Source organism: Tupaia chinensis, unplaced genomic scaffold (genome assembly GCF_000334495.1).
Source record: "Tupaia chinensis unplaced genomic scaffold, TupChi_1.0 Scaffold000395_1, whole genome shotgun sequence".
Lineage (NCBI taxonomy): Eukaryota > Metazoa > Chordata > Mammalia > Scandentia > Tupaiidae > Tupaia > Tupaia belangeri.
The window spans coordinates 612,397-629,118 of NW_006159897.1; the positions used below are offsets into that span (position 1 = coordinate 612,397).

Sequence of the window (16,722 nt, forward strand, 5' to 3'; positions counted from 1 at the left end):
CCCCCCCCCCAAAAAAAAAAAAAGATATCTTGGGCTAAGCTACACAAAAAAGAGCCCCAAGTCTCAGTACTGTAACACAGCATGAAGATTATGTCCCATTCAAGCTCTTTGTTTACTAGTTGAGGCTCCATCCCACCCGGTGCTTGCTTAAACCACCATGGCAGGGGAAAATGAACTTGGCATAGACAGAGTTTTTGAGTTTTGTACTGGTTACTGGTTTTAGAACTTCTACCTAGATTGACACGCTATGATTTGAATATCTCCAAGAATTCATGTGTCAGAATTTGCTAAGCCATCGTGAAGGTATCAAGAGGGTGAGGACTTAATCCAACTAAGGGAGTGTTTGGGAGGTGAGTACTATTGGACAAGGTTATGGGGTGGGGCCCTCCAACAGAATACTGGTGGGTTTATAAGGAAAAGGAACGAGACCAGAAAAGAGGCATGAACATAGACACATGCTCTGCTCAAGTTCTTGCCATGTGATACCTTGTGCTGCCTTGGGATCTCACCAACAGGAAGACCTTCATCCTATGTGGCTATTGGACCTGCAACTTGTAAGCTGAATAAAACTCTATTTTTCATTTATCCATACTCGGGTGCTTCTGTTATTATCAACACAGCAGACTGAAATATGACATGTGCCCCTTCTCACATTTCAGTAACCAGACTCATGCACATGGCTATCCCCAATTTAAAAAGGGGCAGGAAGATAGGATCCTACCATTTGTGCATTCCACACGCCTGGAAGGTAGGAGAACAGGAATGTTTATGAACAACCTTAATGCTTACCTCTGATTGCCGACATTTAGTGAGTGTTTACTGTATGCTACTCAGCTGCTATTCTACAATAAATTGTTAACTGGGAACATCATCCTCCTCACAGCAACCTCAGATAACACTATCAGTTTAGATTTACAGATAAGGAGTCTGAATTGCAGAGTTTAAACCATTGGCCCAAGGAATTTAAACCTAAGTAATCTGGCTCTAGAGATGGTGCTCTTAATCTCGCTCTCTTTTTCTTTGTTTCTTCTTTCTCTCTTTCTCTTTCCTTCTCTCTTTTTCTTTTTTTTTTTTTTTTAATGAGAAAGAGAGCTACGGAGAGTGATGGGTAACCCCAACAGAGTCGTCATGCTCCAACAGCCTTAGCCAGCGTATGTCATGGGTACATGTTTGCCTGGCATGCACAGGGAAGCCTCTGGACGTGAACCCAGGACCTCCCCATGTGTGTCCAGTATTGCAGTGTTGCGTTACCACTGGGCCGCCAGTGGTCATCTCTAGGCAACAGCTGCTTTGGTACATGGTCATATATATTTTTTTTAAGTTTTATACAGGGCATGTGAACGTGTCAGAGAGAGACAAAGAGACAAAGAGAGACACAGAAAGTGAGACATCACCCCCAGAGGGATTGTCATGTCACAATCTCTTCTCCTCCATTCTCTTCTTTGGATTTTTGGCACACAGGTCTCATGTGATTTTTGTTTATTTGTTTGTTTGTTTGTTTTTAGAGATATTTTGGCTCTAGGGTGCTTGTACTCACCAGAAAAACAGAGAGAAAATGAGAAAGCATTCCCCAGGGGGATGGCAACACTGCAATACCTTTCCTCAGGATTTTGGGCACATATACGCACACTCTCTGTGTGTTTGAAGCTGCCAGGGTTGGGACTCAAACTGTGGTCAGCTATGTGGAAATTCAACACCTTAACTACTACACCACCTGCTGTCCTCCTCTCCCCACCATGATTTTTTTTTTTTTTGGAGAAATTTTCGCTATAGGGCACGTGCGCTTGCCAGACAGACAGAGAGAGACATTAGAGACAGAAAGCGAGAAATCACCCCCCAGGAGGGATGGTCACGCCGCAATCCCTTCTTCTCCATTCTCCTCTCGGGATCTTGGGCACGCACGCACATGTGCCCGGCGTGAGTTTTAAGCCACTGGGTCTGGGACGCGAACTGCTGGTTCCCTCCCCACCATGATTTTAAAGCTGCGTGATCCAGGACTTGAACTGCTCAGTTGGCCATCAGGGATCCAACCACCGTAACCTCCAAGCCAAATGCTGGCCTGATCATATATACATATTTTTTTTGGTTGACTAAATCCCCACCAGACTCTGAGCTCTTTGAAAACAGAAACCCATTTTACACTTTCGGGCTTTTTAAGTAGGAGTTTGAAAACATGTAAGATGGATTGAACTGGATAAATTAGAAACTAGATAATCAGCTGCTGAAAGCTTAGGGCTCTTTTCTCTCTGAAATCAAAAGCCAATAAAAGACATATTAAATCAAAATTAGGGATGAGGCAAATATGAACTCATCTGCAAAATATTAGAAACCAAGAAAGAAGAGGTGCTCTCTTGCATTTTTTTTTTTTGAGAGATTTTCATTGTAGGGCGCGTGCGCTCGCCAGACAGACAAGAGAGAGACATAGAGACAGAAAGCGAGAAATCACCCCCCAGGGGGGATGGTCACGCCGCAATCCCTTCTCCTCCATTCTCCTCTCGGGATCTTGGGCACGCACGCACACGCGCCCAGCGTGAGTTTTAAGCCACTGGGTCCGGGACATGAACCGCGGTCGACTATGTGGGAGTCCAACGACATAGCCATTACGCTAACTGCTGGTTCCCCCCTCTTGCATTTTGAAAGTAGTATTTTAATAACAGCAAGAGAAATTAAGGCCAATTGCAAATAAAAACGTAGTCCAACATGATGTATTTACATTCATTAATGATATTCATAGAGATTTAGTCGAAGTTAGGGATATTTTTGGATACCTATTATTTTTATTTTATATATCTATATATTTACATATCTTATGCATTTGAGATGATAACAAAGGAGAACACTCTATTCTCTCTCAAAACATCCCTTTCTGCCTCATTAGAGACAAATGCTGGGCTGAGTGGACCACACCTGTGGTGTACTGTTGCATTAACTGAGGTTCTTATAACAATCTAAGGTCCATAATAACAAGTACTGGGCCAGCCGGTGGCATGGTAGATAAAGGGGCTAGCTTCCACATGGCTGACCACATGTTTGAATCCTGGACCTGGAGGTTTATGCTAGGCCTATGTGTGCATGCTCAAAATCCCCAGAGAAGGGAGAAATGGAGGAGAAGGGATTGGGGTGTGACCATCCACCATGGAAAATGCCTTCTCACTTTCTCTCTCTCTTTCTCTGTCTCTCTGTTTTCTCTCTGGTGAGTATCTGTGCCCTCTGGCAAATGAAAACAATAATAATAATAACAAATATCATTTGTGCAGGTATTGTCTAACAACTCTGTGCCAAACACTTTAAAAGGATCACAGACCTCATTTAATCATATTCGCTTAATCAGGAAAGAGGTATTTTCTCCCTCACAGACGAGGAAACTGAGGTAGAGAATGGGTAAACACTAACCAAGGTTCCATTTTTAGAAAACATCTGAGCTGGCAGGTAAACCTAGGTGTTTTTTTTTTTTTTTTTTTTGAGAGGTTTTCACTATAAGGCGCGTGCACTCACCAGACAGACAGAGACATAGAGACAGAAAGCGAGAAATCACCCCCCAGAGGGGATGGCCACGCCGCAATCCCTTCTCCTCCATTCTCCTCTTGGGATCTCGGGCACGCATGCACATGCGCCCGGCATGAGTTTTAAGCCACTGGGTCTGGGACGTGAACCGCGGTCGACTACGTGGGAGTCCAGCGACATAGCCATTACACTAACTGCTGGTTCCCAACCTAGGTTTTTTGATCTCACAGTCAGCACTCTTAACCGCTATGCACAGAGCACCACTGGCCTTTTGCAAATTTATGGTATTTCTTTAGAAAGTTTTAGGTCTGCAAGAGAGACGACATAGTTCCCTCAATATGTAGATTACATGATTCCTGGGCACTGGTTGTCAAGGGAGGGAGGAAGGAATGAAGTGAAAACAGAACACCTTGTCCTTCTCCTGCATCACAGCTCACTGCAAGATTATTGTCCTTCAAAGGCTAGACAGATGTCTTTGTGCTGCAGATGAAGTTCAAGGACAGACTGGGTTGAAAAGACCCACAGGGGATGTGCCATCTTTCTCACAGGGCTGAGCCTTGAAAGCTTGCTTTTACTTTTAGTCTTTCTTAGCTGTGGATCTTGGCCTCACAGCAATGATTTTCAAGTCTGACAATGAACTAGTCTAGGGAGTTTCAATGGTACTGTGGGGCATTGCCCAACTCTCAAAACTGGTCATTCCTTTTGGAATATGTGGATGCATTATGCGTGCCCGCAATATTGATAGTTTCCAAAAACAGCTCCTCTACTCAGTCTTCCTTAGGGATTGGTACACTAACGCCAAGTAGAGTAAAATGGAACAGCATCACCTGGTGAGGACTGCAGTGCAATTTTTAATTATGACAGTAGGAGGATTTGCCAAGTTCCAAATCTAAAAATAGTTTCTACTTAGGACGAAGGTTATGTACAGTATAGCCTACGAAATTGCCAATATGGTTTAATGTGAGGAAGTTCACTCCTAATATCAGTCATTTTATCAGTAGTTTCAATCCTTGGGGTTCGTCCTTAGTCCTTTAGATTCTCTCTGAAGTACTCCTGGCACAGCTAATTCATTAAATAGCAATTGGAGTGAATTATTTTATCACTCGCCTTTTCCCCTTTATTGGAGACCGGAGAGTTAACTGCTCGCTGTGCAGAGAGGACGTTAGGTCCAGAAAGAACCATGGAAATGGAAAGATGTCTCACAATTGAGCACTTGCTGGGTCTTACGTTCACTTCCTGAAGTCCCATTAAATAAAGTGATCTCTAGACGGTGGCCTGGTTTGATTTCCAAACTTTTCTCTGCACTGTGCACTTTTTTTTTCTTTTTCTTTTTTTAATGCTCTAGTAAGGATCCCTTTCATTATTTATTTAACTGTATTTATTTGTTTCTTCTATGAGCTCAGATGGCGGAGAGAAAGGACTCTTCAGAGTTTTAATCCATCATCCCCCAAACCCCCTCAGCCAGTAGTGGATCACCGTCACGCATGCCTGGCATACTGAGGGCAGTCCCCAGATGCCTCCAGACAGAAAAGGTTAGAGCTGCACATCAAGAAACAAAAAAGGGGACCAGCAATTAGCTTAATGGCTATGTCGCTGGACTCCCACGTAGTAGACCGTGGTTCGAGTCCCAGACCCGGTGGCTTAAACTCACGCCGGGCGCATGTGCGCGCGTGCCCAAGATCCAGAGAGGAGAATGGAGGAGAAGGGATTGTGGTGTGGTCATCCCCCCTGGGGGGTGATTTCTCACTTTCTGTCTCTCTGTCTCTCTCTGTCTGTCTGGCAAGCACACGCGCCCCATAGCAAAAACCTCTCCGAAAAAAGAAAAAGTAAAAAAGAAACAAAGAAGCACAAAATCTCTGTGGTGCAGGTATCAAAAAATTGTGTGCTCCGTTATAGAGTGGTAATGTTCTGTTTCCTTGGGCACCATCGATTTGTATCAGTATGGACTAGAACATTTACATCATTACCAGTTTTCTACGATTCAGGGTTTTAAATCAACTAAAGGCAAAAAGGTGGAGGAAAACCTGGATCATCTGTTTTCCCCATTACAAAATCTTTTCCTGACAGAAGTAAAGAGGAAATATTCTTAATACATAATTATGCAAAACAAGCAGTCTTAGCAATGTATGATTTTAGTTTTATAGGCATACTTTCCTGAAGAAAAAAGCTTGAAAACATTTACTACCTTTTAGAAAAAGTTTTTATCTTTTTTTTCCTTCAGTTTGCTAAAGGGCACGGGCGCTACAGGGCACGTGCGCTCACTGGAAAGAGAGAGAGCAATAGAGAGAGGGGTGAGAAGTGAGAAATCACGACCCACGGGGGATGGCCATACCACAATCCCTTGTCCTTCATTCTCCTCTTGTGATTTTGGGCATGCACGTACACACACCCAGCATGATTTTCAAGCTTTCAGGTTCAAGACTCCAACCATGCAGTCAGCCATATGGGATCCAGCTGCCTCAACCTCCACACCACCTGTTGGCTCCAATATTTACATATCTTGTTCATGGTGTTTTTTTCTCTTAGTAAAGAGTCACTGGTGATTTTCTGTTTTCTTTGTTTTTACAGTATTTCCTATTTACTTTTCACAGTGAGCATATATAATAAGAAAAAAGTTATTATAATTCTAGAGAATGAAAGGTTTCAAATAACTGAAGGTACTTGTGAACTCTTGTGCAGAAGAGAATTCCTTTGCTAACTACAAACTTTATTACTTGCTAGAGACATCCTCTGAAGACTTCCACTGGATTATGCTTCATTAGTATGCTTTAATGACTCTAGCTATCTGGGGATAATTTAATTTTTAAATTTTAATTTTTTAGCCAAGAGGGTATACATGCTTGCCAGAGGGAGAGAAAGAGGAAAGCACCCCTCCAATGGGGTGTGGTCACGCCACAGTCTTTTTTTTCTCATTACTTCATTCCATCAGGATTTGGGGCATGCACATGGAACTGGAATTCAAAGCACAAGCAGCCATGTGGGACTCTGCTTCCAAAACACAGTGCTTAATCACTGTACTATGGAATGAGCCTCTGGGCATAATCTTAAAAGCTGAATTTGCGTAGATCCTGATAGTTTTTCTTTCATTCATCTTCCTATGTTCGATTATACTAAATTAGATTTATTTAAAGAGGTTTTTGCCTTAGGGCTCATGTGCTTGGCAGGGAGGGTAAGAGAAAAAAGATAAGGGGTAAAATAAGAAATCATCTCAGGGGATGGCCATGCTGCAATCCCTTCTCCTGCATTCTCCTCCCAGGATCTTGGGCAAGCATGCATGCAAAGCCTGGTGTGATTTTGAAGCCACCAGACCTGGGACTTGAACTGTGGTCAATCATGTGGGAGTCCATGTAGCCATTATGCCATCTGTGGAACCCCTAGATTAGATTTTTAAATGATAATTATTTGATATTTTCTTTTTGTATTTGTGAAAAGAGAAAGATGAAGCTGCATGATCATAGGAAATATTTTAGTTTGAATTTTTAGAACTTGCCAAAAATCTATAAAGAATCCTTCTTGATTCATGAATTAATGGTTTTAAGTATACCTCTGATGATTCTCTGGCTTTACTCTTAGCTTAGAATCAGATGCTATAGCTGGCATAAAAATGAAAGCAGGCTATGAAAGAGAACATCTAAAAGTATTGAGACCTTTTCCCTTTAAATCAAGGATAGAAAAACAGAGCCCTTTGGAGAGAACATGTTCAATAGTTCAAACCCAAATGTTTTTATTCACAGAATCTCTATTGCCTACAAATGGACATTGTCTCCTACATGGAACAATCCTAATTTAAACCCAATTAATTATACATTTTCGAGACCTTTTAAGAAATATTTTCAAAATGGAAGTGAGAAGTGCCCAGTGATGGGGCCACAGGCTGAAGTGTGCTGTCGAGCAATTCTAGAGCCACATGGGAAGGTCAAGAGTTTGGATCCTGGGTGGACTTGAACACGTGGAGCACATCTATGATCCTGAATGACCATAAAGTTTGGGGAGGATCTTGGAGTGGTGGGGCTCTCACAGGGGTCCTTGTCTGTCTGTCTGTCTGTCTGTCTCACTGAAATAAATAAACATCGGAAGTGAGGAAGGATTTTTTTGTTTGTTTGTTTTTTAATTTGTCAAAGAGCACATGTGCTCATCGATGAGAGAGAGAGGAGAGAGAGAAAATGAGAAGGTACTACCCACGAGGAATGGTCACACCAGAATCCCTTCTCCTCCATTTCTCCCTTCTTTCCAGATTTTGGGCACATGCACACACCAGCATGTTCTCAGCTATGTGGATCTAGCCACCATAACTGACCCAGGAGGGATGTATTTTAACAAATAATAACAGTTACTATTTAGCAATCCTACAATAGGAGTAGTTTCTTAGGTTTGGTTGCTGAGCATGTCTTCAGTAATGGCTAAGACAAACAGAGGAAGAATTGGGAAAAAATGAGAAAAGGAAAGATGTCTCAGTGCAGAAAATGAAAAGAAAGAATGCAGTTGGCATAATGGCTATGTTGCTAGACTCCCACGTAGTTGACCACGGTTCAAGTCCCGGACCTGGTAGCTTAAACTCATGCAGGGTGCATGTGTGTGCATGCCCAAAATCCCGAGAGGAGAATGGAGGAGAAGGGATTGCGGCATGGCCATCCCCCCTGGGGGGGTGATTTCTCGCTTTCTGTCTCTCTGTCTCTCTCTGTCTCTCTGGTGAGTGCACACACCCTGTAGCAAAAACCTCTCCGAAAAAAAGAAAAAAAAGAAAGGAAGAAAGAATGCAGTTTAAACTTGCCCTTACCTTTGGGGGATTTATTATTGCAGCACAGGTAAGCAGTCATATGTGTCTTCAATGATTCCAATGAATCATTTCTTCCAGATTGATGACTACCCAGAATTTTTGAGTTCACCAGATAGAGAAATCAACCAACACATTCGTATCATCTATTCTTCAACTGTTTTGAAAAAAGAGTGTGAAAAGCCAAAAGGTGTCAGGAAATTTCTACTTCCATTTCACCATGACAATGCCAACAACAAAAAAGGTATGTTATATATTTCTTTTAAATGGCATAAGAATGGGACCAGCTGATGGTGCAGCAGTTGCTGCATGGCCCAACTCCCACATGGCCAACTGTGGTTCAAGACCCGGAATTGGGGCTTGAAAATCACACAATAAAAGTAGCACAAGAAAATAGACATTTCTTTTGAGATTCAAAAGATAACTTTGGTTACACTGAAGATAAGCTGACTGATTCAGTATCAGCAGCACAGGGTCTAGGTAGAGTCTGCAATAAAGGTATGCATAAAAGAAGGAATGGAAGGGAAGGGAAAAAAGAGAAGGCAGGAAAGGAGGGATTGAGGAAGGAAGGGGGAGAAAACTGTTATTGTTTTTTTAAAAAGTGAGTTAGAATCTGAAATTCATTTGGTCAATTCTTTTTTTTTTTTTTGAGAGGTTTTTGCTATAGGGCGCATGCGCTCGCCAGAAAGAGAGACAGAGACAGAGACAGAAAGTGAGAAATCACCCCTCAGGAGAGATGGCCACGCCGCAATCCCTTCTCCTCCATTATCCTCTCGGAATCTTGGGCACACACGCACATGCGCCCGGCGTGAGTTTTAAGCCACCGGGTCCAGGATGCAAACCACGGTCGACTATGTGGGAGTCCAGCGACATAGCCATTACGCTAACTGCTGGTTCCCAGATTTCTAATTCTTGTACTAGCTTCTCAAACCTTTTCCAAAGATAAAAGAAACTCCACATAATCTCATGGGAGGAAATGGTATACCTTTCACACTTTGAGTTTTTCCTGAACTTTTCCTGGGAAGATGTTTCAAACATCCATAGAAAAATGGATAGACGTAAAGAATATATAGTTAGTAATGCACTGTTATTTTCATGGTCTTACTGTTTCTCTCTTTCTCTCTCTATATATATATACAGCAATCCAATAAGAAACATACATTTTATCTTTGTCCCTGGGTTCCAAACATTTTAGGAATGTTTGGAATTTCCTGACTGATAGAGGTGACAGAAATATTATTTTATATTTATTTTTATTTTTTTAGAGAGTTTTTTTGTTATCAGGCACATATGCTAGCCAGAGAGACAGAGAGAGAGAGAGAAAGTGAGAAATTACCCCCTGGGCGGATGGCCATGCCATAATCCCTTCTCCTCCATTCTCCTCTTGGGATTTTGGGCACACATGAACACACAGTGCCCAGTGGGTTTCAAGTCACAGGGTCTAGCACTCAAATTGCAGTCGGCCATATGGGAATTCAGCACCTTAACCTCTACTCCACCTGCTGGTCCCATTATTTCATATTTCTGATGCGCTCCTTTCATCCATACCTGGGTTATGCTAATAAGGTGGTGTTTGGCAAGTATCTAAATAGCTTCAGGATGGGGCTGGTTGCCAGAGATACCAACCATGAAATTAGACAGTTGGAACTTTCAGACCAACCTGCTTCCACCTCCACCCTGTACCTCCAGGGAAGGGAGAGAGGCCAGAGATGGAATTAAGCAACAATGACTAATAATTTAATCAATCATGCCTAAATAAACCTCCATAAAACTCCTTAACAACAGGGTTTGGAGAGCTCCTGCGTGGGTGAGCACACAGAGTTGTTGGGAGGGTAGTAAACCAGGAGGGGCCATGGGAACTCGGTGTCCCTGCCCTGTGCATCTCTTCCATTGGCCTATTCCTGAGTCAGAGCTTTTATAATAAACTGGTAATAGTGAATGAAGCATGCAAATCATGCAGATCTCTGAATGCGAGAAAGCAGTTGTGGTATGGGGAAAGGAATGAGTTTTCCTTGACCCTCTTGGTTCTGTGGCTGGACTAGAGGATTCAACTGACGAAAGACAGGTTAACAGAAGAGCACACCAACTTTATCTGATGTTCGCATTTTTACATGGCACAGGAGCCTTCATAGAAGAGCAATAAAGACCCAACGAAGAAGACAGGCCTGAGAGCTGATATACCATTTCAACAAAGAATAATCGTGGAGGACAAAGGAACAGGAATTTGGGCTAGGGGCGGTAAACTGCAGGAAAGTGACCAGGAGATAGAGGAAGATGCTAGTAGAAGATAAATGTTATTTTACTAAATTTGTACAGATTCACTTCAGTGTCAACTCCCTGTCTCCAGTCATGAGAGCGTCCTCCTTTCTCTGGTACAGCAAAGTTTCCGTCTCATGGGACATTTATTCTCAAGGAACTAAGATAGAATCAGGTCAGGAAGCATCCCTTGTAGCTAGTGTTTCTTAAGTGCCTTCAGCTGAAAATAACCAGTATCTCAAAATGGCATATTTTCAGGTTGCATGTTTTGATTTCCTGCAGGGGAAATTCCTGATGTAGAGCTCGTTGATCAGAAGTATAAGTGGGATCCAGCAAGTGGCGTGGTGGGTAGAGGTGCTGGATTCCCATATGGCTGACTGTGGTTGGAGTCCCAGACCTGGCAGCTTGCTTTCTTGTTTTCAATTTCTCTCTGTCTTTGTCTGGCAAAATTAAAAAAAAAAAAATGATAATAAGAAATGGAATTAAAAATAAATAATTATTAAAAAAAGGATAAGTACAGGTTGAAACCTGAGGCCTGTGACTAGCATCTGAAGTTGAAGCTGTCTTATGGGACTGAGCCCTTAACCTTTGTGGTCTCCGCTAACTCCAGATAGCTGGTGTCAGAACTGAACTGAATTGTGGGACATCCAGTTGATATGTAGGGAACTAGAGAATGGATTTTTAGGTGGAAGAAATAAGAAATATAAGTAAAATCAGTTCAGGGGGCTGGCAGGTGATGTGGTGGTCAAGGCAATGGACTCCCACATGGCCAACCATGGTTTGAGTTCTGGACCTGGTGGCTTGCTTTGTTACTTTCTCTTTCTCTCTGGTAAATAAAATAATAATAATAATAAATAAAATTAAACAAATAATTCTTGAAAAACAGCTCAGATAAACCTATATGTTTATCTATAAGTCAAGTTATCTATAGTTAACAGATATATGAGCACTTTAAGTTGCCTATCCCTGTAACAGGCAGTTACAGACTTTGAATTTAGCTAAGGTTGGTTTTGATTCCTAGCTCTCATGTTTCCTGGCTGTGTGATCTTCGGCAATCCACTTAACCTTTGTGAACCCGTTTCCTCATCTTTATTACTAGCTTCATAGAGTTATGGTATTGGATGAAATAACATGGGTGGGGCTGGGCACACAGGTGGGATGGCTGACTTAATGGAGTCAGCCACTAAGACCGCATCCTTAGCATCAAAGATGGGAAGGATGAAGGTTGCAGGGTCTCCCAGGTAGGCTCGCCTACTTCTGCCATCTACCCCGGATAGCTGGACCAGCTTACACCAGCCCACTCACTGTCTACTAGACAGAGCCTCATGGAGGACTGAGGGCTACAGTGTGGGAAAATGTATTGTTTGTACACTTTCACAGATGAGCACCTTTCCACACTGGTTTGCTGTGGCCTGGAAACCTTAGAAATTGTAATTAGCAGGCTTAGTAAATCCCAGGTTGATCACCAGGTCTCTTGCCAGACTAATTAGGATACCTAACTGGTGTTGGTTGCCTTAAACGCATATTTATCCTTGTCCACAAGCATAATTATTCTTGGCTTTTTTTATTCTCAACATATATAGGAATAAAAAAACACACATTCACAGAATGCAGTGAAACAGTAAACATTTTATGAAATTTAAATTCTTAGAAACCTTGTAAATGATATTAAAAGCAGTAAAGAGTTTATTTTGTGTTTTTGCTCATGGAGATTCACAGAATGACACCCTCTTCCACCTGTTTACTTTCATCCTCAAAGGTACCATATGACACTTTCAAGCTGGGGCTTTAGAAAATACAAAATTGCCACTCTCACAAGGAGCACATATTACAGGACAAAAAACACTCCCCTTTTTCCTCATGCCAACAGGGATGTGCTCTATATTTTCTGTTTTCCTCTAAGCTGCTTGTTCCTAGCCTTAGGGAACTAGAGAGACGAACCCCAGCAGCTCACATTCTGCACTATGTGGTCCTGAAGCAAGAGACAGGATCAAACCCATCCGACCATCTACCCGACAGTAGTCATTACTGAAATCGTCAATGTTAATCATGATGATGCCATGCCTAGAGGAGCAGCATGCGTTAACTACTAAGTATTTAAATAAAGATAATTATTAGGACTGACTCCAACCCTCCAAATCTCTTGGGTGAAAGGCTAGGGAATATTTTTGTCATATGGCAAAAGGTACTCATGCTTTAATCAACTCGATGATCTGAACAAAGGAAGCTCAAAAGTGCAAATAATTTATAGTAAAAATACTTAGTTTAAATCATCACATTAAAAATTTATCTGCTATATCTTTCTATCTATCTATCTATCTATCTATCTATTTATTTATTTTAAATTTGACCAGAGAGAGACAGAGAGGGAGAGAGAGAAAGTGAGAAAGCAAGACAGCAGGTCTGGGACTCGAACCATATTTGACAATGTGGGAGTCTAGTACCTTAACCACCATGCTACTTTTGCTGGTCCCAAATTATCAATTTTTTTTTTAAAACAGGATTCTTAATTCGGTTCATATTTTCTGGAGACACAGAGAAAAAGAGGCTTTTTCTTTAGTATACTCAGGTCCTTATATGTGTCATGGTTTGCACTTAGAATTGTACTTTTAGCTGGAAGATGGTGGTTGTAAAACTCTAAATGAACAATGGTGATAGGAACAGAGTGCCTGTGGTGACCTACATAGTGGCTAGAGCCCCTGGATGGGTTATTGGGTTGTTAACAATACATTCTATTAAGGATTATTTATTTACTTTTATTATTGTTATTTTAAAATTTGCTATCGGGGACAGGGCCAAACAATAGGAGGATCTGGAAAACCTGCAAAGTGGAAAACCTGGTTCTTATGAATAGATTCCAGGCTGTGCTAGATGAACTCACACACAAGGAAGACCAAGAAAGCAGCTCAGCTCTTTGCAAGAAGAGCGAGAATTCTAGAGACGTGAGAGCTTCGATATTAACTATTTCAGTCCTCAGAGTGTCAGCAAACCTTGACTTCATCACTTGGACTGGATATTAAGACCTTGTAGTAGTGCCTGTTCCCTTTAGTGCTGAAAGTTCTGTTGAGTTCCCTTACTTGTTTTTCAGAACACTTTGCTAGGTGCTCATCCTATGAGAAATAGGATTGTAGAGCCAGGAAAATGATTGTAGGAAAGTTGTAGGAGTAGTGGAATGAACAGTTCAACTTTAATAATAACAGCCTCCCTGCAAGACTTGGCTGTTTTTCTCCACTTACCAGAAGCTGCTGTGCTGTTATGTGTTGCCATCTGAGAGGAACAAGAACTTTGTCTAGAAGTAGTGAGGCTAGCTAGCATGTGTTTTTCCATGAAGTAGTATTTTTCCACTTCTTCAAAGTAATCTCCCACATGGAGAGAGAAAAGTAATTTCATAAAGTTGTTTCTAACACAGTAAATAAAAGGAACTAATTTTCACATAGTTTAAAACATTTTTTGCTATAGGGCACATGCACTCACCAGAGAGAGACAGAAAGATAGAGAGAAAGTGAGAAAGCGAGCTGCCAGGTTTAGGACTTGAAATGTGGTCGGCCATGTGGGAGTCCAGCACCTTAACAGCCACAACACCTTCTGATCCCTCAGTACATTCTAGAACAGCACTATCAAATCGAACATTCTGCAATGATGGAGATGTTCTTTATCTAATAGCTAATGTCCTATGGCTAATATAATAGCCATCAGCTTCTTGTGGCCACTGTGCACTTCGAATGTGGCTAGTGCTCCTGAGTGGTTGAACTTTAATTTAATCTTAATTTAAATAGTTTCCAGTAGCCAGTGGCTTATACCAAATTCATCACAGCTCTAGAATCATAGAAAAGACCTAAAAGGCTTTAGCGGTATATTTTGAAAAATTGGCATGAAATGAAATAGACAAATTCCCGAATCAGAATGAAACATAATTTAAGAAAATATAAATTGAGGGACCAGCAGTTAGCGTAATGGCTATGTCGACGGACTCCCACGTAGACTGCAGTTTGAGTCCCGGACCCGGTGGCTTAAACTCACACAGGGTGTGTGTGCGTGCATGCCCAAGATCCCGAGAGGAGAATGGAGGAGAAGGGACTGTGGTGTAGCCAGCCACTTGGGGGGGTGATTTCTCACTTTCTATCTCTCTGTCTCTCTCTGTCTTTCTGGTGAGCGCACGCGCCGTATAGCAAAAACCTCTCCAAAAAAAGGAAAAAAAGGAAATATAAATTGAGAGCCAGCTGGTGGCACAGTGGTCAAGGTGCCTAGATCCCACATGGCCAATGGTGAGAATCAGAGACCAGGACTTGGTGGCTTGAAAAACACTGGGTGTGGGTGGGTACATGCCCCAAATCCAAGAGAATGGAGGAGAAGGGATTGCAGTTTGGTCATCCCTCCTTGGGTTGGGGGGAGGATGCTTTCTTACTTTTTCTCTCTCTTCTCTTTGCCTCCCTCCAGTAAGCATGTGTGCCCATAGCAAATTCCAAGAAAGAAATATAAATTGAATCAAAGTGTGTGTGTGAGCGTGTGTGTGCGCGTGCACACGGCTGGGGACATAATACCTATTAGATACTATTATTGCTTGCTTCCCAAATTTAAAAAAACACACACACACTCCCATAACAGGGAGTATACAGTGGTTTTCTTGATGTAAGTTAGGACTGGTTGATTTTTACTAGCTGTTTGTTACATATCTACCCTGCCAGGCATCATGTGGTCATTTTTAACACATTATGTCATTTTTATTCACAAAATTATCATCCTTATTTTTACAAATTAGCACAGTGGTTAAGTGCTATGCACAGAAAGCCAGATCTACGTAACACATAGCAGTTTGAATCCCAGCCTCAGAGGTTTGAAAAACGTGTCTGTGCGTGTGTGTGCACGACCCAAATCCTGATGGGATGAAGACATGGAGGGAAAAGAACAGCAGCATGACCATACCCCACAGGCAGGTTCTCTCTCTCTCTCTGATAATTGAAAAAGGAAAGAAAAGAAAGAAAAGAAAAGAAGAGAAGAGAAAAGAAAAGAAAAGAAGAGAAGAGAAAAGAAAAGAAAAGAAGAGAAGAGAAAAGAAAAGAAAAGAAAAGAAAAGAGAAAAACAGATTCTGGAGCCAGAGTGGTAAAGTTACTTTTAAAGTCCTCACTGGCAGTTATTAGAAGAGTCTGAACTCCAGCACATTATAATATCAAAGTCAAAGTTCTTTTTGCTTCATCACGCTGCCCAGCTTATAATTTTGGACTTGCAAATTTTTGTCAGGATTTATGAACAGTCATCAAAGCAGGATTGTGACTAGGTCTTTGTCATGAAATCAATTATATTTAATTAATGACCAAATGACTTCTTTTTTTTTAGTCAAAGAAAGGAATAAAGGCCTTGTCTTTTGGAGGGGAAAATAACATGGAAATCTAAATGAATCCTTCCTCAGGTGAGATTGTTGTTGGCAGTATTGTTTTAACTTAGTGACCAAAACTTGTTTTCCATTTCAATTTGTTTTTATTAATGCTTTTCTCTACTGATGACTTTGGACTGAGTTCTCAGTTCTTGTTATATGTACTAATAATGTATTTTGAGAAAACTTTCTTTTAAATTCAAATCCAGTCAGTTAAACAGTAAAGTATAATTTTTCTCCTTTTAATGGAATATACAGATGTCACAATATAAATAAATAATTGATCAAAATTAAAGTAAAAAACATTTATTGAGCTGTGCTTCTGCAGAGGGCATTCACTATGTTGTACCCTGTAATGGCTACAAAGATGAGTAAGGCAAAGTTGCTATCCCCAAGAAGCTGATTCTAACCAGGACATTCTATCTCTTACAAAAAGAGAAACCACATGCGGGACTAGCAGATGGCATAATGGTTATGTTGCTGGACTACCACGTAGTTGACCATGGTATGAGTCCCAGACGTGATGGCTTAAAATTCACACTAGGGGCCGGCAGGTGGCGTGGTGGTTAAGGGCGCTGGACTCCCACATGGCCGACTGAGACCTGGCGGCTTGCCTTCTCTCTCTCTCTCTCACTCTGTCTCTCTAAATAAATAAATAAATAAAGTTAAACAACCTTACACCAGGTGTATGTATGTGTATACAAAAGGAGAATAGAGACGGGATGGTGGAGTGGCCATCCTGGGAGGGGTGGGGTGGTGCTTTCTTGCTTTCTGTCTCTCTGTCTCTCTAGTTAGCACACACGTCCTATAGCAAGA

The 16,722-nt window shown here is 41.6% G+C and overlaps 1 protein-coding gene across 1 annotated transcript in view; it reads left to right on the top strand.

The window, feature by feature from the left end:
• Positions 1-16,722, top strand: part of CUNH12orf56 (chromosome unknown C12orf56 homolog) — a 111,160-nt gene that overhangs the window by 40,055 nt on the left and 54,383 nt on the right. The window contains 2 exon segments of the mRNA XM_027774058.1: positions 8,360-8,522; positions 15,870-15,942. Coding sequence (XP_027629859.1) covers positions 8,360-8,522; positions 15,870-15,942 — 236 coding nt within the window.